The sequence below is a fragment of the Cinclus cinclus genome, chromosome 10 (assembly GCF_963662255.1).
Source record: "Cinclus cinclus chromosome 10, bCinCin1.1, whole genome shotgun sequence".
Lineage (NCBI taxonomy): Eukaryota > Metazoa > Chordata > Aves > Passeriformes > Cinclidae > Cinclus > Cinclus cinclus.
In genome coordinates, this window is record NC_085055.1 from 24,746,698 (window position 1) to 24,770,784 (window position 24,087).

Sequence of the window (24,087 nt, forward strand, 5' to 3'; positions counted from 1 at the left end):
AAATCTTTTCCATTTCCTAGCACAAAAGTCTGGGAAATGGTAGTGGGGACCAGCCACAGCTGCCAAAGTCCATCAGCTGCCCTGAACAGCAAGGCTGAACCATTGCATTTTACCAACATTTCTGCAGGAAACAAGTTTCCTGTCCCTTAAAAGAAAAAAAATGCTAATAATCATTTCCACTTCAGGCTTGAGAGAGGGAAAAAAAAAACCACAAGGAAAAGCATACAAAGTAATTCAGCATCTTGCTTTTATGTGTTGAGTGCGTGAGTGAGGCCATCGGATATGGCATTTTTGGCTCTCCTATGCATGGAATAAGCTGGCATAAGACAGTATTTTGCTGTTTGGTGGCATTTGGGCAGGCCTGAAACCAGAGTTCTTACCAGAAGTTTGAGCTCCAGGGGGCTGAAGGACACATCCTGGGGAGCTGTGGACTGGGTGCTGCTTCCAGGTATTGGAGGCATCTCTGATTTTGCTTCCTTGGTGCAGCACAGCTGTTCCAGTGGTGAGCACTGCCCAGCAGCCTCCAGGGACCTCCACAAGCACTGAAGCAGCATCAGGTATTTGGGAAGCACAGGATTTTCCATGCCCTACCCCGTGTGTGTGCACAGTGTGTGTGCTGGTCCCTGGTACTGCTGCTGCTGCTGCCTTAGGATTTTAGCTTTTATGTTTTTCATCTATTTGTAATCCTGTAATTCTTTAGTGTGTAACTCTAAACTCCATATGCAGTGTGAGCTGCTGCTTTCCCATTTTGGTCAGACACAACAATTCCTCTCCAGGCCTGGGAATCAAGGACACCTCACTGTCTCAGGCCCTGAGAAATGCAAACAAAAGTGAGTTGGGGGAAACAAACTTGGGGTAAGTGACTTCATTACCTGAAGCTGTAATTGGAAAATTAACCCCCAATGTGCAAATGAACCAAACTTATAAAAGTGTGAAAACCTGTGACCTGTCATCCATTTTTGGTTGTAGCTCCTGGGGGGCTTCATCTGCCATAAATGTACCTGAAGGCCCTTCAATAAATGCAAACACTTTTTATTCCCTTAATTTTGTCTGGCCTCTGTTTTTAGGGAGCCTCAAAAGGCATCACTGCAGAAGCACGGGGAGGGTTGCAGCACAGAGAGACCTGACAGGGTTTTGTGCAGGAAATTCTGTGCAGTGCAGGGAATGGGAAAGGGGAAACAGCCCCAACATCCAGGGCTGGTCACTGTGTGGGATTGCTGCACTTAGCCTCAGATTGACATTTGACATGCTAAAAATAACAGTGACATGTTTTGCTCTCAAACCTGCAGTTCTCTTTTGGTCAAGATCTGCCGTTGCACCACCCTTCCTTGTTTAAGAAACAAACCACACGGGGCAGAGGCACTGCAGGGCTGGGTGCTGCAGGGCAGCCCAGGGTCCTGTGTCCCTCTCCCGTGTGGTGTGTGGAGATGGCACCAATACCCCTCCCATCTTGCCAGAGGCTCTGCCCCACTCTGACAGTCCAGCAGCTGCAGCCAGCAGGACACAGGGATCCATGGGAGATGGAGATTTTCCTTGGCAGGGAAAGGAGGCAGGAGCCCATCAATCTGTCTGTCAGCAGCCCATACCAATGGTTCTTTACCTTACAGGAATATTTTCTCCCACTGGCTACTTCCATTAAGAAAAGTACTTTTCCAGGCACCATGTGGTGGATGCTGGTGTCAGTGCAACGTCCTTTGGAGCTCGCTGCAGGCACCAATGCAGCCTGCACAGCCACCACTGCAACCTGCACAGCCACCACTGCAGCCTGTACAGCCACCACTACAGCCTGCACAGGCACCAGTGCTCTGCAGTGCTGCTGGAATACCCTGCCCGAGAGCTGCCAGCAGCACAAGTGTCACCTCCACTGTGCCACACGGTGACAGCACTCGCAGGACTGAGACAGGCTGAGAACTGCAGAGGCAGGGGAAATACCGAGTGTCATTGGTCCATGGCAGGGGTGATAAAACCTGTGACTGCATGGAAGGAGGGGACCCTGGGCAGCTGCACATGAGGGTGTCTGATGGGGAGACGATGTGGAGAGAAGGATGGGGATCCTGATGCTGTGGTGGCCAGGAGTCAGGCACAGACCCAAGAGCCCCAGAGGATACAGGTACGTTCTCCACAGACAGCACACTTTATCCTAGCTTTGCCTGCTGGTAGCTGGTGTTCAGTTTGCTTTGACACGTCCTGGTGAAGCTGCTGCTCACAGCCAGCTGCTTTGTGACTGGTGACATGACTTGTCCCTCTCTTGAGACCTCACTGGGCTGGTGAGACCCTCATCTGGCAGCCAGAGCACAAAGCTGTGGACGGAAAGCGTCAGACTGGAGAGGTGCTATGAGTTGAGGCCCTCCAGGCAGGATCTTGACAGTTCCTAGTTTGTACCACTATTGATTGCCTGGACACAGACAAGAGGAGGGTGTGAACAACACTTGAGGATGATGCAAAGTTTTCTATACAGTGGTGAAACTATCACAACCCAGAAGCTGGATGACTTTGGAAACTAAAGTACCAACAAGGACCATGACATAAAAATGCTGTTGATTGGGGATCAATGAGTCGGACACATTTGTAAGCATCCACCGAGGAGAAGCCCCAAGAAAGGCAAAAGCAGTCCCTGGAAAGTCAGAAGTATGTAATATATTCTGATTGTACACTGGCACAGAATTCTTTCAAGGGCTGCCTTGCGATGTGCAGACAGACAGTGAAGAAATACTCCAGAAGCTGCTCTAAGATGACCTGGAAAGTGGAAAGGAGAAATAACATTTTCCCAAGATGGCAATTCAAGGTACTAAAATCAGGACCTTTAAGCTCAACTTGTCTGTGCTTTTCTGGTAAATAGGCTCTTATGGGAAGCCCAAGAGCAGCCCCTGGGACACAGCACCTGCAGCCACAGAGCAGTCACAAAGCCAGCAGGTCACGGGGTCACAGTGACACATTTTCTCAGAAGTGCTGGCTGAGAAGAACTATGGAAGACAAGAGAGCTACCATGATTCAGAGTGAAACGCTTTGTAAGAATCACAAAACTGCCTGCAAACCACTGCCCTCACCTCTCTGACAGCTGCAGGACTGTTAGGGCTGCTTTGTCCCAGGGCTCAGGCAGTGTGACAGCAGAAGTTGCTCTTGCTCCAATCCCAGCAGGGATGGCACTGTGGAAGGCAGAGAGGAGACCTCAGGACCTTCCAGGGCAATGCGTCCCCTCCAAGCACAGTCTGTTGGGCGAGGATGGTCAACAGGCATTGCCCAGTGAGACACCAGGCAATGGAAGGTGAAGCAAAGGAAAAATCCAAAGCTCTTCCACAGCCAGAGGGATGCTGGAGGGATGCACAGCAGACAAACCTTCCACCTCCCTGCAGGACTATTGCAGGCTCCTCAGTCAACAGGAGGTGGTACAAGCCACACCAATGGTGATGACAGAGGAAGCTCTGCCCTGTGCTCAGGAGTGCGGGTGCTGTCTCGGCCAGCGTTGCTGTTCTCACAGCCACCAGTCCCTCTGATAAACTGGTTATCAGAGGACACCTCACTGGTCATGTGCAAGGAGCACTGCTCCTCGTGCCTGCACAGCGCTCCACGGCTGGGCTGGAGGAACTCGCTCTCTGCAAGGACAGCAAGAGAACAGGTAATTTCTCCTGGCTGTTTACTGACACCATTATTTGAATTCTGCAATGCATCACCTTTCCCCAGCTGTGGTGGGACACCAGAATAGGAATGGAGAAAGAGAGAGCTGGGGCTAATGTATTTTCAAAGGTTCATTTTGATACTGACCACATCTGACACGTTTTGTAAAGCTTAAGGGCTGTCTCAGCATTTGCTAGAACTTTACTAGGTCTCCCTATGATGGTCTTCCCTTATTTCTAATGGGCTTGTAACACAATTCTCATGTCCAGAGGACAGAGCTGCTACAGGTATCGCTGTACCACATTCCCTCCCCTCTTCAGAGGTCTCCTGGCATGATTCTTCTGCTGCATGATTTTCAAAGCTAAGCAAGACCCACAGATGCATATAAAGGCTGCAGCACTGCCTTATCGTTTGCTTGCTGGGGATGCTTTTGAGACCCATGAATTTTCCCCCATGGAGCCACGTTCCTCTTGCAGGGAAAACCCAAAGACATGTCAGACATGCTGGGTCTTTCCTGTCCATGAACACTGGCACCTGGAACGTGCTCCTGCATTAACTCCTCCAAAGCTGGAGGGCAAACACCAACATTGCCCTTAGATTCAGGGTGATAAAACCACCTGCTAGACCAAACATAGCTCACCTCTTCCATGTGGCTGCTGATCCCATTCCTGCCATGGCATTGGTGACTTTCTTCTGTCTTGGAATTGTGGCAGTTTGCTGTAATACGTCTGAGATAAAGACCAGCTTTGACAGTCCTTGAAAGGCAGCGAGCAGACCCAGCACTCAAGTTCTTAGTGCAGCTCTCTGAGAACAGAATTTTATGGCAGCTGAAACTAGTGAGAGATATACTAATAAGAGATATATTAATAATTGCTCATATCACTAATGAGAAGTGATGCAGAGACATCTCAGGACTGAGGGAAAGCACAGCTGTCCTTCCACTGCACATCTGGAACATTTTAAGCTGTGAGGATGCTGGCTGGCTTCCACTAAGCTCTGCTATAAGGGATGGGAGGAGAGCTGGGTTTAGGCATCCCCTTCCCAATATCAAATGTTTGCACTGGCTCACATAACTCCCTGCTGCAGGATATCTGCTGCTGCCTGATCCAGGTCTGAGCCAGAATAGGGGCCCGAGCCCTTTTCCCTGCCATCCTCCAGGAGCAGTCTGCCCTGCACAGGACTCAGGGAAATCTGAGTTTTTCTCTCCTTGACAATGGATCAGGCTTGTGTCCTTGTCCCTCTTCTCCCCACTCAGTACCCTACATCAGGTTTTCATGGCTGGTAAAGCCCCAGACTCTCTCAGTTGGAATCAATCACTGACTCAGTCCAGAACCTCCCTTGTAAAAGGTTTAATTTGCCTTTGCAGGAACTGTACGTTTTGATACACTCAAAATGAACCATAGCAGCTGCAGTATCACAGCCTATGAAGTATTTTCACTTGTCCAGCTGTGTGTTTACATCCCAGTTTTGGTTTTGGGCATTGTGCTGAACGTGTTGGCGCTGTGGGTGTTCTGTTGCAAACTCGGCAAGTGGACAGAAACCAGAGTGTACATGGTCAACTTGGCTGTGGCTGACTGCTTGCTGCTCTTCACCTTGCCATTTAAAACCCTGTCCCAGTTCCAGCACCTGAAGGCAGATGGGTGGTGCCTGGTTCTGGAGGGTGGCTATTTCCTAAACCGCTTAATGAGCATTGGTATCATCACCATCATCGCTGCTGACAGGTACCTTGCAATCAGGTACCCTTTGAGATCCAAAGCACTGAGGTCGCCGCTGAAAGCAGCTTTTGTCTCTGGTTTCCTTTGGATAGTCATCACCTGTGAGATCTCCCTCATAAAAAGCTTTGAGGACCGAAGAGAAGATGATTTTTGCTTTGAAAAATCTTCTGTGACACCCTCGGTGATCACATTGTGTGCCATTATTGCAGGGTTTTTCATACCACTGCTCATCTTGAGTTTCTGCTCCATACAAATCATTGCAGAGCTCAGGAGAAAGAAGGATGAAAACTGCCACAATGAAAAGCTCACCAGGAAAGCTGTCCACATTGTGTCTGCAAACATGGCTGTGTTCATCATCTGCTTTTTGCCTCTTTACCTCGGGCACCTCCTCCGTTTTGTGATGGACTCCACCAGCTCTGACTGCTCGGCCATACAGAGCATCAACAACTTTGTTCACTTTGCCTCCATCCTGGCCAACACAAACTGCTGCCTGGATGCCATTTGCTACTACTTTGTCAACAAGGAGTTTAAGGAAGCATCTTCCAAGCTAGCAAAGTCCAAATCTGAGGCCAGCAAAGAAGCTGAAGTTTAGCTCCCACATGTAACACATACAGCACACATTTTATATTTGCTGTGTTCAATTGGGACTCCCTAAGAGGATTTTGCACTTGCTTTTTATAAGAGTGGGATGGAGGGACATTCTACTAATGGGAAACATTCAGATACATGATTCAGCTCTGAATCAGACAGCCACAGCAGTCCAGATCCTGATTTGATGATCTAGATTGTTGCTGACAATTCTGTGCCTTAATGCAAATTTGTATAAAATTATAGATTTCACCTGCCAAAATTCCCCTGTCTTTCGTTTTCCCATTAAACCCAAAAGAAGCTCAGGCAGTGGTAAAGGATTGGATTTTGTCCCTCATTCCCACCTTGGATCAGTGTTTGTGCAGCTGTGACAAAGAAATAGGTTTTTCCAAATATCAAGAAATTTTTAAAAAAGTCAGAATGAAACCATGCAGACAAAGAAAGGATGGCATTTCACAAGCAGACTGGTTTTCAATTGCTAATAATGCACAATCCAATAACAGCCATATCTAACTTGCTTTAAAGAACTTTATGGCAATGTAGCAGCTACAAAGTGGTCATCATTACAATACAGGGTCAGAAGAAATTGCAATTGCTTGTACTGGGAGAAAAAAACCAAACCTTTACATCAAAAATGTTTGAGTCAAATGGCATTAAAATTAAATAAAAGACTTGGTGCAGGGCAGTGGGAGCAAGGACTCTGTATTATGACTCTATTCAACCTTATAATGTAAAGGATTGTCTAAAGAAAGTGGTAGCAAAGCTGTTCCAAAGAAATCAACCAAAATAAAGTTGTGTCACTAACATGGAATTCAGTTTCTTAAGGAGTTAAATGGAAAAGGTGGGAGATGGGGTGGTAGAGGACCTGCTGTGCTGTCTGTCCAGGACAGCTCCCTGTTGTCCAAGCCGGGGGCACTGGGTACGAGCCCCAGCAGGGACTGAGATTTTCTAAGGCAGAGCAGATCATTTTACCACAAATACCTGGGCAGGTGAAACCACTCAGCAGCTTCAGACCACCCACACCTCCACTCACACCTTCCACCCCCAGGCTGGGCTGCTGTATTTGTTTTGGTTTGGGGCAAATTTGGGAGGAAAATTCCAAAGGGATTTTCCTAGAAAACAGATTTAAGCGGCACGTTCCCTAGTTGGTTTGGGAAAAGATTTCTTTGGAGAAAAGTGGAAAAAACCTGTTTATTTAACAAGGAAAGTATTCACAAGTGTATATATATATATATATATATATATATATATATATATATATAAGGAAAATAATATTAAGCAACAAAATTTCTAGCTGTTTTGAAGATATGGCAAATTCAGAAATTCCTTTTCATGGGGTGCAGCTCAGCTTGCTTAGTCTTTTATCAGTCCCTCCTGAGCTGGAAAATGCTGTGTCCTGGGCCCTGGTGGGTCCCAGTGTTTTTCTGGGTTTTATGTCCAGAGCAGGGCAGATCAGTTTCAAGAAGAAAAGTCACAGCCTGGGGAACTTCTCTGCTTCAGTCAGCAAAAAAAAAACAAAAAAAACCCAAAAAGCCACCTAGCTGAAAAGCAAAAGAAAGTTCTTTCTTGCTCTCTGTGCCGTGAGAAGGAATGTGGAGGAGCAAGGGCAGTTTCTGAAAACAAACTGCACACTTTTTTCTTCCCCTTCGCTTTCAGATCCAGTTTGAAAGGTGCAGAACTCAATATCCAGCTTGAACAGAACAGACTGGGGATACTGCTCTCATATATACAGCCACCCTAGCACAGCTGCCATCCACCTGCCCGTGCCGAGCCCAGCCCTGCTGCCACAAAAACATCCTGGCAGTTCCCACACCCAGCCCTGCCGTGGTGTCTCCTCCTATCCCAGGCAATGCCAAAAGGAGGAACCCCCTGCTGCAGAGCGGGGTTGAGCACGTCCATCCACCTGGGCAGTGGCTGTTCTGCTGCACAGGACAGCAGCGAAATCCCGAGGGGATGCAGGTATCTCAGCATGCTTGCCAGAGATTCAGGTAGAAACCGGGATATCTGCTCTGTAATCACCCAAACCTGAAAGCAGAATCTTTCCTTTGCTCACTACACAAAGGGGAGGGAAAGGAGGAGATGCTCTGGCTGCAAATACCTTTTCAGGAGGTTGGTTTATCTCCCCTTTTCTACACCTGCATTTCCTTTGAAATGATCAGAGCAGTGAGGCAGGGTGCTGTGCATGCAGAGATGGATTATCTGCTGCTGGCTCGGCCCAAGGGTCACACCCTGCTGCTTCCCCAGCCCTGCTGCTTCCCCAGCCCTGCTGCTTCCCCAGCCCTGCTGCTGCCTCTCCTGCATCACTGAGTAACAGATGCACCTCTGTGATCCCATGGATTGCTCCCCAGTAAAGCTCAACACATCTTTAACATTCTCTCCCAGTATAGGATTTGAGAGCATGGTGATTTGAGAGATCACCAGTGTGTTTTTTCTACACCTCCAGTCTCACCAGAGGCAAAAGCTCTGCACAAACCAAACTGCTGTTCGAGATGGGCAAGAAAAAAAAAAAACAAAACCCACTTCTACTCCACTAACTGCTAGTAAAAAGGGTGGGGGAGATACAAAGCAGCCAGTAAACAAAGCATTTCCGAGCACGCTCTGCTAACCCACCTAACTTCTAGTAACACCTCTTCCTCTGGCAGCATTAGCCCAGAGACACCATGAATGCCTGGCCAAGCTTCCTCCCCACAGAAACCTCACAACAGAGCCTCCAAAATTTCTGTTCTTCACCATTCAGGCAGGACAGCCAGGGATTCAAGAGTGCTGAGGCTGAAATACACAGCACAAAGACCAAGAAACTCCCTCAAGTTCCCCAGCTAGAAAACTGGGTTTTACTGTTCTGTTTATTCACTGTCTTTCGCTTTTCCCATCTGGAGCTTTCAGGCTGATTTACTAGGAGGAGTGTCCTCTAAATTCAAGACCTACCTGGCCAAGCTCTCCCACCCATACAGGGAAGAGATAAGAGAAGAATTAAGCAGTGAGGAGGCAGCAGTGATACACAGGTATTCCTGGTGAGCTCAGCAATCTCTGGGTGACAAGGGGGATCCAAGCACTTGCCAACAAGATACTGATTCTTCCACCACTGCCTGGAAGGCAGAAAATGGCTGTCCAGGTAGTGCAGGCCTTGCCTGGCTTGCTTTTGTCTTGATGCAGAAACTTCTCACCACATCTGCCAGCTTTTGAGTTAACCTTCATAACATAGGATGCACTTCCAGATTTCCCAGATTTCTCTGGAGCCAAGTCTGGACAACACCAACATTGTGCTTGCCAGGTGAGAAGGGCACAGGTGTGAGAAGAGCTGGAAGCTGCACCTCTCAGACTCCCAGCCTGCATGAACTTCATCCTGCCCTCCCAAGCACTGCAGGACCCAGGCAGCACAAACATCTGGCACTGGCAGCTCCTACGTGATCGTAATTCTACAGTTCTATGAATTGGTGACAAAGCTGGATGCAGCCAATGTCACACCTGTCAAAAGCACCGAATGGATGTGCTACAAAACCAGAGGGAAGTAGAGCAGCTGCAGCACTGGAGGTGGCTCTGCACAGGCAGGACACACACACACACGGTGCAGGTACACATCCAAACCTGCCTCTGACTTTCATGTTGGTGCTCACAGAGGTCTGGTAACGTTTCACACCAGATTTCTTGCTTGGGGCTTTCCATTTGCTTTCGTTGTCACATGTTAACAATGAACCATGCTGCCAGCCAGGGCGGCTGACTGAAAAATGAGAGTTCAGCTGAATGTCAGGTGTGGGGGGAAAGTGTGAAAGCTGCTAACAAAAAGCTGTGACATACTTCAAAAACATTTCTATTGAAGACAGAAAAAGAGGACACTGCTGGGGAAGTGAAAATTGAGGTGACTCATGATTGTTAGCTTGAAGTAGAAGCAATCTCTCAGTTTCTGAATGAAGGCTCAGAGATATCACTGGGTCTCTCTAAGGGGATGACCTGTCCTGTGTGGGCAGTGCCTGCACCAGCCAGGAACAGTGTTTGACCATGCACTCCTCATTCCTCAACATGCTAAAGGCTGCAGCATCTGAAACCCTGCCCATCAGAAACCCTGGCAGCAGTCTGGCAGCAGCTTTGCTTTACTTACTTCAAAATTCCATTTTTGCCAGCTAACATTTTTCTACCAAGGTGAGCACTCTCTAAATTCTACCTTTCTGACCCTTGGCTCTCCAGCCAGGCTCCCTGCTTTGGTTCAGTAAAAATCTGGCACAGATATTTCAAGCCTGACTTCCATCAGCTTGAAAATTGCAAGAGTGTAAGTCTTCGGTGCATACCACAGCCCACTGTTAAACCCTTAGTCTATGTTGCTGTATAAAAGTAGGCTCCAAAAGCACCACATTTTCCCCAAAAGTTACACTGCACTGCCTGGGGACCAAAAGACCAGCTGTTCTCAGTGGCCCACACCATCCTGCACACCCCACAAAGCTCACACAGCTCCTCTGCCTTGCTGCATTGATTTCATGGTTTTCATGATTTGATTTCATTGATTTCATGATTTCCTTGCATTTACACTTCTGCCTGTCACAAAGCTTATTTATTACCAGTTTTTGCTGAGAAGAGCCCTTGGTGGCAGAAGGAAAGGAGCTGCTTGATCTGATCTGGTTCCATGGCAGAGGCAGCGTTTTCTCACCAGCCAGTGCGGGCAGAAAGACAGGAGTGATCTTGGGGCAGGAAGGAAGAGATTCTTGTTCAAGCTGAAATTTAACAGTAATGTCTTTTACTGCTGCTCACTTCCTTTCTTTGATAATTATTCTGCTAAGTGGAAGAACGCAGCTGACACCCCAACACCTTTCTACTCCCCCACTGACATCTGAGCAACCATGGAGAACTAAGTCCTTTCTTTTACCACTCTGAGACTGCCTCGTGTCACGTTCCAGACACTGACCGTGGCAGGCTGGAGTGCCCTGGGGGCTGCTCCCTGTGCCCTGTGCCAGGCGCAGGGGCCAGAGCAGGCTCAGGGCTGGGAGGAGCACACCCACTGCTGCCCCTCTGCTCCCTGCCACTGCAGGTCCAGGGCTTCATCTCACATCGTCGTTATGTGCACGGTGCTTTTGGGATTTTAGACATGGAGTGGGTTTGACTTCGGTTTTGTTTTGAAAGAAACAGAACTTTGAAACCGGTTAAAGGTGAATAGGAGATAAGTGCCTCTAATAACATAGCTGTAATTCTTTCTTTTGCCATTTGGCTGGACTCAAACGGTGAGTTTTGCCCCTTTTGGGAAGAGCAGATGATATTTCTGGTAGGCAGAGAGCAGCAAGGGATGATCTCACCTCCTGACTTCTGTGGGGATGGATGCTCTGCAGCTCAAATGCAACAAAAAATACAGCAAAACTGCTCCAGATACACATATTTGGGTTTTGGTGGGGATTTTTGTTTGCTTTTTAAGATTCTTCTGTTCTCACCTCTCACATCATTGTCTTCAGATCTATCTCAGTCACAGCAGGAAATTTTCAGAAGACGCAGAGCCTTTACCAACTCCCTTGCTAGGCAAAGCACAGTGTAGGACATGGAAGCCCTGCAATGAGCTCCCCTGTTTTCAGATGCTCAGCTCCTGCTGGGCTGCCCAAGACAAAACCAGCTGGACACCTGGTGCCTTCCCCCAGTGAAAGGGAAGTGAGTCCCACCACATGCCTGCCTGGGACAGGGATCCAAACCTGGCAGCATTCCCCATTGGTTTTAAAAAAATAAAGATTAAAAAAATAAATTAAAAATTAAAATAAAATAAAATAAAATAAAATAAAATAAAATAAAATAAAATAAAATAAAAAAAATAAAATAAGGCCTCCCACAAAGATGTGGGCACAGCAGTAAAAGCACTCGATTTCAAAAAGGTAAAGGTTTCCCAGAGTTTGCATTTAAAGAATCACCCCAGGTTTGGACTGTGTTGCTGGTGACAATTTATCTGCATGATCTTTGTGAAGCAGATTTCAAGTGAAAACACGGAAACCAGTTATGATATCCAACCCATCTCTGGTTATTTTGGGGTTTTTTTTAAACAATTCACTTGGGCTTTTATTTGCCAATAAATGCTAGGCTGACTTACTTTCACTGGTGTATTTCAACACTTTGCCTCATAAACACACAACCTCACTTCTCCCTTTACCTTCCCTTGAAACATTTCCCTGTTTAACATCTTAATATCTTCATTTTCCTGGTAAACATGATGCAAGGAGGGCTTGGCCTTCTGCTTTCACTTGGGGCTGTGTTAGCCAGAGGTTAAAGAGTGTGAGTCACTTCTGGCCAAGGTTCTTCAGTTCCAGCTGCACAAAGGCACAGCACGTCAGATGGCACAGAAGGAAGAAATCACAAAAGCTGATTTTTGTGCCGTTCAAACTCCCCCCACCAGTGCTGGCAAGGGCCCTGCAAGTGCAAAAAATTCAACTTTTTTTTCAGCTGATATCAGAGGAGGGACACAGGGTGTTGGATCCCACAAACCTGGGATTTTTGAGCTTTCTGTGCTTTCTGACACTGACCCCCTGGAGAACACTGCTCTTGACCTGGGGCCTTGGGGAAGGCTTCCAAATTTAAGTGATAGAGTTAGAGTCACGAGTGTGTAGTTAAATAGAAGTGTGTGATTTCACACAGTGAAGGGTTTTAAATTTGAGGGTTTTATAATATAGTAATAGGTATGGGACAAGATGGAGGATTTTGGGTGGTGTCTCTTTCAGTGTTCATCTTCCTTCTTCTTCATTATTTCAGGTAGTGGTTTCTGGTCGGACAGTGCTGCACTGAGGGTCATGGGAATTTAGTTGTTGGGTTAAAAGTATAAATAATATAGGCTTTAATTCTGTACTGGATTATTAAGCTTTAAGAGACCTTGTAGCAGCTGATCTCTCTCCATTTTGCTCACTTTTAGCTGGTAGCTACAAGTGTTGTTGAACTCTCTGTACTTTTTGATAAGATTTAATAGACAACCAAGCCCAAACACAAGAGAATTCATTTCCTTCGTGTATTTTTTATTCCTGGCTCTGAGAGAAGGCAGAAGAGACTCCAGACAAACCACAAATTAAGTGGTGCAGAACACCCACTGCTGTTACCACAGGGGACAGGCAGTTCCCTGGTGCAGCCCACACTTTGTCCCTTGCTCTTGGCTCTAATGGTCCTGCTCCACATGGGCTGTCTCCAGCACAGCCCTGGCCTCTCCCCCACATGGTTCATCCCTGGATCTGCACTGGAGCCACCCACAAACCTCTCCTCTGTGGAAGGATGCACAGGGAAGCTCTGGTAGACTTTCAGGCTCATCCCAGGCTCATCCCTGATGCAATCAATGGCCTCCCTTGGCTCCCCTGGGGCATTTACCTCCCCTTCCTCCTCCAGACTGTGTCATGGGAACCCAACCCAGCGCCACTTTTCATGCCCAGCCAGTCCCAGGATCCTGCTGCAACTGGCAACTGTCCTTTTGCCTCTTCTTGCTGTGGCAGAGGAGAGAAATTGGGGGTACAAGGTGCAGAGAAAAAACAAACTGTAGAAGTTGCTGTTTCAGTGATGACATTTCCTAGAGTGTGAACTGAGCAGCAGTTTTATCTTTCAAAGCCTTTCCTTCCTCAAGTTGTTCTGTTTCATCAGAATCTGGTGCTTGCCAGGGTCACCCAACGTCACCACAACGTTGCCAGCTGACAATCCCACAGGATCCAGCTGTTCAGCAAAACCACCCTTCCTCCTCTGCCCCCAGCTGCAGAAACAGCAGCTCCCCTCCCCTGGGAAAAGCTGGAGTGACCAGGATGAGGTAATGAAAGAGGACCTTGGAGGAGGGAGGGGGTTCCCATACCTATAGGGTGAGTTTAATTCAGTATTTAAGTGCTGTGATATTCCCAACCCGGATTAAAGGTACCCAGTGCAGCTCCCAGTGAGGCAGCACGTGCACCACAAGAATTCCCATTAATGCAAGCAAAAGAAAGAGGAAGAAAACAAAAAAATAATCCAAAAAAACCCCTCACCTAAGAAACGAAAGCCAAAACAACACACAAAGCCAAAAGAATCTCAACAAGAAGAAAATGAATCTATCTACTGTCTATAGAAAAGGGCACTCAGGACAAATTGTTGAGTGTGCACAGATCTGACCACTAAACAGGGAAATAAGAGGGTCCTTAGAAAACTATTACCATTTCCATCAGCCATTTGGACTTGCCCTTTCCAAGTCTGGAGGATCTTTTTCCCTTCTATCATCATCATCATCGTCATCATCATTATCTTCTTCTTCTTCTGCTTCTTCTTCTTCTTCTTCTACTCCTCCTCCTCCCCCCCTCCCCTCCAATGATCCCAGGAGCAGCTCAGCCTTTGCAGCACTCAGAGGCAGATTTTGGTGGTCAGAATTGCCTGCTGCTACTGAGTTATCCTGACCAATGCTAAGTATCCTGCCCCAGCATGAATCAGTCATCCCAGCCCACATTTTTTGGTGTGTTATTTACTACAGCAAAATTTATCTGGTAGAAGGCCAAAAAAAAAACACTTCAAGGCTAGCTAGCAAACAAACAAAAACTAAAAAAAAAACTTTTCTGCGAGAAGCACACAACTTTTATCTGTCTCTTTGGCACTGTCTCACACTCCTTTCCCTTTTCTTTTTTAAGAATAAGCATTCCTAACCTAAAGCCAAGATGAAATGGTCAGAATGTATTTATTTTATTACAAACAGGACCAAAAAGTTCAGGGATCTTTCCAGGCTGCTCTGTGTACCTACAGCCCCAGCTGTCACACTGGAAGAGTGACATGCTGAATCTGCTGAGGCAGAAGTTGAAACCACAACAGGAGGACATTTCTTTTCTCCAGTGAGCTTGAGCTGAGCAAGCCCCTTTCTTCCTGCAGCAGGATTTGCTGCCCGTGCACCAGATGCTCCCTGATGCTGCAGACTGTGGAACTGCTCTGAGTCAGGGGCACAGGGGAGAATGAGCAGCAGCAAACAGCACAAACACCTGGCAAACAGCAGCATTGTGGCATGCAAGGTAAAAACATGCTTTCTCTTCCCAACGGGGTGAATTCACAGATAAGGGCAGGAGGTGCCAGAGCTCTTCTTCAGGCCTGTGTTCACCTTCTGGTCATTAAAGATGGTTCTAAGCAATGCTGGTATGGGTGGTTGGTGCCTGGGCTTGATGAAAATCCACTGTTTTCTCTGAAGCATTTACAGCTAATTCTGGTGCAGCCTCACCCACCTTCCCAATGACAGCAAATCCATTCTAACCTCTAAACCAGTGGGGTTTCACAAGAACATTAATCACCCTCTGCTCAAGCAGGCACCGGGGATTAATTCAGTGTCCTGGGGCTCAGCGAAGTCCCTCCACCATCACAGCGTGCTGAAAGAGCTCTCAGCTGGAAAGCAGAGAGACAGGAAGGTGAGTGACTGATAAAGCCCAAGCAGCAATCCTCCCCCTCCCCACGCGGAGCAGTGATTGTTCAAAGTCTGTCCCTACAACCCGTCCTTCACCCAGCAGCGTGAGTGAGTCCCCAAGAGTCCCCAAGTGCCAGGTCCCTCCTGCACCAGCATTCCCCACTAACCCATTTCATTGCCAACCTCCACAGACAAGTTACCAACCTGCAAAAAGCAGGAGGAACCACCTTTCACCTTTGTAAGAGATGAAACGAGGGATGTGGGGCTTTAGGTAGTTTTTTAAAATGCTGTTTATTCTATATAGATGATACAGTAATTTATGGGTTATGGGTAACAAGAGCCAAGGTCACAGCTTTTTTAGTTACAGTTGTAGGTTCTTTTGAAGTTACTTTAATTTTGGTTACAATGCATGATGTATTTTTTTTTGTTGAATATTTTAATACAAGATGACCGATCAATACTTTTACCTATAGCCTATCATAACTACTAACATTACCATATTCATGTTATTATTTTCCAATCACAAAAAGTTAGTATGTTACAGTTAAACTAGAAGTTGTTTTTCATTTTTTTTTCAGAAAGATTTTGGGATCTTTTTTTACTTGAAACATTGCCTTTCTTGTTTGTCTGTGAACATTTTTTTTGCTTAGTCAAACCATCTTTTGAGGTGGATTTATTTTTTGTTGAGTCATAAAAAGGTCTTCCAACTTATTTTACTTTTTAGCTTCTTAGTTATCCAGTAAGGCTAGCTCAGCAATTCTTTTCTTCTTTATGAAAATTTGCTATCATTTCTGCTCCTTCTTCAAATTCTACATTCAAAAATCTTTCTGTTATCCATACATATCTGTTAACCTTCCTGTCAAGTCCTTATATTTCCCAACACATCTTCATCTGACCTTCTGTTCCTCTACCTTGTGCTAGAATAGCCTGCCTCTGATCAACAAAGCCTAAGCCACCAAATGGACTGTTTCCAGCATATCTGACTCAATAAAGGACATATATAAGAGCAAATAAACACACACGTCAGTAAATTAAGGAAGCTCAATCAACCAGAAAGTTGGCACAAAAACCAAAAAAAATATCTGAGGTTTCCTTTTTAGATAACGGTTAAAGAACAAGCCTCCGTGAGTGATCCTCTACAATTTCTAAAATCCTGGTTTGAGGAGAAATACTTTGAACACAAACCTCAGTCTCCAGTGGAGAAGTAAATAATGGACCAGTCAGAATAAAAAGAAGAAAACTCCTTTTTCTGCCTTTTCCCTTGTGCTGGTGACAAAAAGTAGTGGTGTGACATAAGAGGAAGAGAAAGTATGTACACATCCAGGAGAGACACAGCAGATATGGCAGTGGCTGTAGCATGCAGTCAGGAAAAATGACATACATTTCCTTCCTGAAGCATGAAGCCTGTAAAACCAGAGAAGTAAGGAATTCCCCATGACTAACACTTCTGAGCAGATAGCATGGGTAGCTGACTACAGATACTTTTCTTTTATTAACTGCCTTTTCTTGAACTCAAAATTCTAAGATGTTCTGCATGAACTTGAAGGTTTAATGATGTTCTCCACATGGGACTGAAAGACTAAAAGTAGGTTTTTGTGTTTTTTTTTCTAATATAGTGATTACAGAATCAGAGAATTACCAGGTTAGAAGAGACCTTTAAGACCATTGAGTCCAGCCCATGCCCTAACACCTCAACTAAACCATGGCACTGAGTGCCATATCCAGTCTTTATTTAAACACACCCAGGGATGATGACTGTCTGTGCTAAGCTGCCTTTTCAAGTACCCAAAGAATTTTCACTCTGGGTCTTTTGAACTCAACCATCTTACCTCACTGGTAGCCAGTGCTCAGATTTGACTCTGCCACACTGTATTAGCAACTTCTGTGAGCCCCTGGACCACACTCTCAGCACAGAGCTCCTCTCTGTGGGCAGCCAGAGAAAAAGTGTCTGAACTCACTGCCTTCTCATGAGGAAGAGAAATCAGAAATCAGAAAGAGAAATCAATTGCACAGAAATCACCCTCTCACCCTGCAGCTCACCTCCCCACCCAGGTTTTTTCCAGTTCAGGCTGCTAGGAAGCAGAAATCCAGCTGTGCCCACTCTGTCCCAGTCCCTGTGCTGCAGTCTGGCTGTCTGCAGGACCTGAGCCAGGGAACACTGGGTTTGCAGGGCCCGGAGCTCCCCTGCAAGCTGGAGCAGCCTCCTTGCCACGGCAGGCTGGAAAACCACCTGATGATTCCCCAGGCTACTGCAGCCTGTGGCTGAGGAACCTCCCAAAGCAGAGACTGTTTCTTGATGTGAAATGGCTCGCCAGGGACATTTCTGCTTTCCATGAGCAAACAGAAGTATGTACAATCAACCACTCTGTCCACATCTGGCTTCTGCAGCACGTCCCTGCACCTCCAGCATCACACCAGGCACAAAAGGGGCCAGAGCCCACCACATCTCTTTTTTCTTTTCCCCATTTTTTTGTTGTTCTCTCTTGCTGGATTTCTTTTTATAGAGTGCAGTGATGTGTGGGAAAACTCCTGACCTCAGTCAGCTGTGGCCAGTGGTGAGATTAGGGAACAAGCCTGTGCTGAAGGGGGTATGGAGCGAAGCAATCTGGGGTTCCACCCCTGGTAAAGGGCTCCTGTCCAAGTGCAGAAAATAAGGAAGGACTCATGACAAGGTGCAAGTTGGTGGGATTGCTGATTTGTACTCCAAGTGTGGCAGCACACTGCTCTGCTCCCCTCAGCAGTAACACACAGAGCTGGCACATTATCCAAGGTGCTTTGTAATTACCTCAATCTCTGCATGTGAGAGCTCAGACTTGTGGAAAAGGCTTGAAGAGACCATCTAAGTAAAGGTCAGCCCAAGCATTCCCATATAGCTAGCAGAATTTTGTCCAACCTGCTTTGTACAACACCTCCCAGGAAAGGGGTACTTCTAGTTGCATCTATCTTTAGCATTGGAAAGGTGTATTTGCATTTCCAGGCAGAGTATTTCCAACTGCAGTGTGAGTCCATTATTTCTCTTCCCATTTGCAGTGGATATAGCAGACTATTTATTTCCTTCCCTTCACAGCTACCATTTATGTATTTGAAAACCTATTTGTGCCCTCCCCATCCCAATATCTGTGCTGTAAATACTCTCAGCTACTTCTGTGCTTCAGATGTTGTTTGCTATGTTTGCCTCTGTTTCCTAGGCTCTCTCTTGGACTGAGCTGGGTTTCTTTCTTTCTTTCTTTCTTTTCTTTCTTTCTTTCTTTCTTTCTTTCTTTCTTTCTTTCTTTCTTTCTTTCTTTCTTTTTCTTTCTTTCTTTTTCTTTCTTTCTTTCTTCCTTCCTTTCTTTCTCCCTTTCTTTCTTCCTTTCTTTCTCTCTTTATCTCTCCCCTTTGGACCCAAGACTGCGATAGTTCTTCTTACAATCTCAAAAAATTGATATCCCATAATCACATTGACATTTTTCCTTCAACAGCATCATCTTCTATTTCATTTCCAGTCATGCTCCATTTACAATCTGTTTTAAGCTGCAGATCCCCTTTTTCACATCTGCAGCATATTGAGCTTATCCATATCTCACATTTGTGCTTACAACTATTCCTGTATAGGTGTAAAACTTTGCATGTGTCTTTCTGCCTTATTTAATTCCTGTTTTTCCAAATTGTTTACCTAACTTGTCAACACCCTTTGAAATATTAATTTTGCTTCCACTGTCTTGTGGACTTGCTCATTCATGAAATAACTAATCACAAAGCATATAGAGGTAAGTCGTAGGTGATCACAAACAGAGAAGCCCTTTTCATAATATTTATAATAATATAGGGAAATATAATTCTAAAAGAGCCTGTAGTCATAAACTACAGCCATTTTATTTTTACCCTTAAGAATTACACTAGTCCCTGTTAGTAAACAGCCTACACAAATATCTAGAAGCATTACTGCTTTCTATACAAAAAAAATTATTTTTCACCAATTTTTTGACTGTAAATTGTCAGAGATCTACAAGAGCAGCCTGAGGCCAAAGCTGGCACTTTCACCCAGCCCTGCAGGTGGTGAGAGGGACACCTGAGAAGGACAGGATGGCTCTGTGGAGGCTGAGGTGAGCGCGCCGTGCCTTTGTGTGGAACAAGAGCCTGGTGAACACATTCCCCAGGCTGCAGCTGCCCTCTGCTGTTTAGCACCAGAGGCGGCCCTGAGCCCTGTCCAGCACGCCCTGAGCAGGCTCTGGAGCTCCATGCCATGGTGTGCAGGCTGCAGCTCCATCCCCTGGGAGCAGCGGGGCTGCTCCTGGGACCGCTCCAGTCCCACTCCCATTCTGTTATTTAAACACACCCAGGGATTTAAACACACCCACACATTCTACCACCTCCCCAGGCAGACCATTCCAGTACTTTATCACTCTTTCTGTAAAAAACTTTTTCCTAACATCCAACCAATATTTCCCTTGGTGCAGCTTAAGACTGTGTCCTACCACTCTGTCAGCTGTCACCTGGAAAAAGAGACTCAGGCAGGTTATGAGTCTCTCACCAGCTGAATTATTGGGTTTGCATGGCCAGGCTTTGGCAGGGTGGGAGTTCTGGAAGCTGCTGGAAGCTTCCTCCATGTCCAGCAGAGCCAGTCCTGGCAGCTCCAAAGACAGACGTGCTGCTGGCCAGGGCTGGTCAGTCAGAAAAGGTGGGAGCACCTCTGGGAGAGCAGATCTGAGGAGAGAGAAAAAAGTTATTGCACAGCTGTGGCCAGAGAAGAGTGGGGTGAGAACATGTGAGAGGAGCAGCTCTGCAGCCCGCAAGGGAGGGAGGAAGAGGGGCAGGAATGCTCCAGGCACCAGAGCTGGGATTCCTCTGCAGCCCAAGGTGCAGCCCATGGTGGGGCAAGTGTGCCCCTGCAGCCCTTGGAGATCCACAGGGATGCAGAGATCCACCCCCAGCCCATGGGGATCCACAGGGATGCAGAGATCCACCCCCAGCCCATGGGGATCCACGGGGATGCAGAGATCCACCCCCAGCCCATGGGGATCCATGGGGGATGCAGAGATCCACCCCCAGCCCATGGGGATCCACAGGGATGCAGAGATCCACCCCCAGCCCATGGGGATCCACAGGGATGCAGAGATCCACCCCCAGCCCATGGGGATCCACAGGGATGCAGAGATCCACCCCCAGCCCATGGGGATCCATGGGGGATGCAGAGATCCACCCCCAGCCCATGCTGGAGGTGCCCACACCAGAGCAGGGGAATCCTGGAGGAGCTGTGAGCCCATGGGAGGCCTGTGGTGAGAGGGGCCCTGCTCCCAGGCTGGAGCAGCCTGTCCTTGGAGGACTGCACCCCATGGAAGGAGTGACCCACACCACTGCAGTTTTGGGAGCACTGCAGTCCATGGCATGGACTCGTGTTGGTGCAGTTTTGGGAGCACTGCAGTCCATGGCATGGACTCGTGTTGGAGCAGTTTTGGGAGCACTGCAGTCCATGGCATGGACTCGTGTTGGAGCAGTTTTGGGAGCACTGCAGTCCATGGCATGGACTCGTGTTGGAGCAGTTTTGGGAGCACTGCAGTCCATGGCATGGACTCGTGTTGGAGCAGTTTTGGGAGCACTGCAGTCCATGGCATGGACTCGTGTTGGAGCAGTTTTGGGAGCACTGCAGTCCATGGCATGGACTCGTGTTGGAGCAGTTTTGGGAGCACTGCAGTCCATGGCATGGACTCATGTTGGAGAAGTTCATGGAGAGCTGTCTCCTGTGGGAGAGACCCCTCGTTCAGCAGGGGAAGGATTCCTCTCCCTGAGCAGCAGGAGAAGCCACGGTTGAGGAACTGGCCATAACCCCATTCCCTGTCCCCTTGTACCTCTGGGGACAGGAGGTAGAGCTGAGAAGGAGGGAGGAGTGGGAGGAAGGTGCTTTGTTAGCAATAAACTCAATTAACATCTCTAATTAGAGCCCGTTTTGCCCGTGATGGTATCTGGTGAGGGATCTCTCTCCCAGTCCTTATCTCAGCCCATGAACCTTTTGTTGTTTTTTCTCTCCCCTGTGCATTTGCAGAGGGGAGTGAGAGAGAGGCTTTGGTGGGTGCCTAGAATCCATCCAGGGTAACACACTACACACCTGCAGGGAACCTTTGCTCTTTTAGCCTGGGAGATTCCCTCCCTCTGTGATCTGGTGTGGTGAAGCCTTGCTGATTGAGGAATACTGCTGATTTAGGGTGGAATTGGAGAAATATTCACACACCTGGCCAGTTGCCATTGTTTGCCTGGGTGCTCCAGAACAATCCGGAGTGGAGGTTTAGGCTCAGTGCAATGATTTTCCTCTGGCCCAGGAATTTCAAGGCCATCATCACAGCCAAAACCCCTGTTAGCAAGGAGCAAAACATGTTTGGTGCATGTGTGTGAGGTGCTTCCTGGGGCCAGGCAGGAGTCCAACAGAACAAGATTTCAAGGCAATGATACAGTTTAATTCCTACATGATAATCTACCTTCACAAATTTCTTGGCCACCTCAGTACAATCCCTGTACAACCACCCTAATTTCAACAACCACCCAACACAGGCAGAAATGGGGTTTGTTTGGAGCAGCACAGTTTTTAAGCAGAGGCTGTTGACATGCCTTCATCCTACCCCAAACAGGTGAGGCATTCATTCTCTCAGGACAATCCTGATTTGTGGCACAAGAACTAAGGCAATCCATCCTGGAGAGATCTGGCTAGCCAGCACACATTCAGGCTGTGTCCACTGAAATTCAAAACTTGTTATCTCAGGCTGGTATTTCAGTAACCAAAACTTCTGCCATTTAAGATTGTTTTTGGAAATCTTTTCTTTGTTAAAAAAAAAAGTTTGCACCGATTATGCGATAGTTTCTGCCACTCTAGCTGCAGTTCATGTGAGAGGTTTTCATCTCTTTGAGGTTTTTCACTTTCCTGCAAATTACTTTTTTGAGCCCTTTTATGTTTTGTGGCTTTTCTCTACAGACTATTTATAGGAATACACCTATGCTAAAGGGAAAAGAACTTTCCAACATTTCAAATAAAAGTCTAGCACTTGGTTTGAAGTACAAAGCTAGATTACCAACGTAAGTGGTATGATTATATGCAAATGAAGTGCAGTTTGTATTTCCAAAGCCTCTCTTGTCAAACCTGTGTGTGAAGGCACTGGGCTATGCCAGACAGCCAGAACAAAGACAACCATAATTTCTCAGGTAGACTAACATTACATAGCAGTAGGAAATAAATATCTCACCACCATTAGGCTCAAACACCACAACTTCTGCACACAAAAGAGGATGAATTCCACTCTCAGAGAAACAAGTCAGAGTGTTTTTCACACTGGGGAGCAAGCTGGGCAGGCAGCACATTGCAGCATCCCCACCTTCTGCTGCATCCAAGACCCTGAGACCAGGATAAATTGGTTATATTTAAAATATTAATCATATGCTGATAACAAGGGCAGATAACCTATATGCAAAAGGGAAACAACTGATTGAACTTACCCCCATTACAGCTCTCTTCAGATGCCAGATTCAAGGATGGCCAATTCCCTTCACGGCAGAGACCACTTCTGCAGTGGAATAAATAAGGAAGTTTGCTCAGTTGCCCTTTCCAAAGCAGGGCAGACAAAGCCACGTCTTTAAAAAGGGACATTTTCATCCGAAGCATAAAACAAAGTTCTCTCTCTCAAAGCCCTCAAAGGCTGGCTATCTTACTGAAATAAAAAGTGTTCAGCCAGGACAGATTAGGAAAGATGAGAAAAAAATGAAGCTCAAAAAGTAATATGCATATGCAATAACAAAGAAGAACTGTTACTAAGTCATTATGGTAGCAATGCTTACACAAGTACATACACTTGTGTTTTTTCCTAAATAAGCATGGGGAGAGAGGGCACCACACCAAGGAAAAGTCGAGTTCCACTCTGGTGCCTCTTGTCCAACTCATGGGATGCTTTTTATTTGGTCTTAAAATTGACAGCCAGACACAGTTAAGGGATAAAGGGTTTTTATATCAGTATTTAATAAGGATCTTTATGGTGCAACACTTTGCCAAGGTGGAGCATGCTGAAATGCACACACTCGATAGATCACATATGCGATTTCAAAGACCTTAAAAATTAGCATATATAACAAAGATACCTTAATGAGAGGCTTGAATGAATAGAGTGATATTCCTCCATCCCAAAATATTCTTCCCTGGATAGGCCTAATTCTGGTTTACAGGATGTATTTTAAGGGGGGGGCTGTGGTTTCTCAAGACAGCATTTCCAGCCTCCAACTGTGAGACCTTTAGGAAGTTTGGTCTTCTGGCCAAACAGAACACCAGGACTATGCTAAATTATCAGATTTAAGGAGTTACAAATATGCATGTTAAGGGCACTGAGAATACATAAAAGGTGTATGAAAGAAAAGGCAAAAAGCCATCAGGGCACCACATGGAGATGAGGTACCCAAAGATGGCACTGTCGAGCAGCGGTTCCCCACCAGCACCACTCAAAACTGAGACACCCAAGTAGATGTGGAGATCCCTCTCAGCATTTTCTGGAAATATTTTTGCCTCTTTCTCAGCCACACTCACTGCATCTCCATAGTAAGTCACTGAATGGTTCAAATTGGGACTTTGGTGGGACCTGTGTGGACACTTGGGACAGCAGCGATGTTGACAGCAGCTCTGGTACCCTCAGATCTCAGTGCCAGCTCAGGGGACGCAGGCTGGGGACATGGACAAGCACACACCAGCACTACTCTTGGGCTGTGATGGAGGAATGCCACTGCCTGCAGAAACCACCAGGAGAACCAAGCCAGGTGAACTGAGAGCTGTGGGTGTGGTGACTGCCATCACCCAGGTGAGACAAAGCCAGTGTGAGAAACAACCCTCAG

The 24,087-nt window shown here is 46.7% G+C and overlaps 1 protein-coding gene across 1 annotated transcript; it reads left to right on the forward strand.

Moving 5' to 3' along the window:
• The first annotated feature begins 3,319 nt into the window (after positions 1-3,319).
• Positions 3,320-5,922, forward strand: LOC134047551 (G-protein coupled receptor 35-like). The gene is given in 3 exon segments (XM_062498797.1): positions 3,320-3,484; positions 3,487-3,616; positions 4,982-5,922. Coding segments are annotated over 3 exon segments (1,236 nt in total).
• The last annotated feature ends 18,165 nt before the right edge of the window (positions 5,923-24,087 follow it).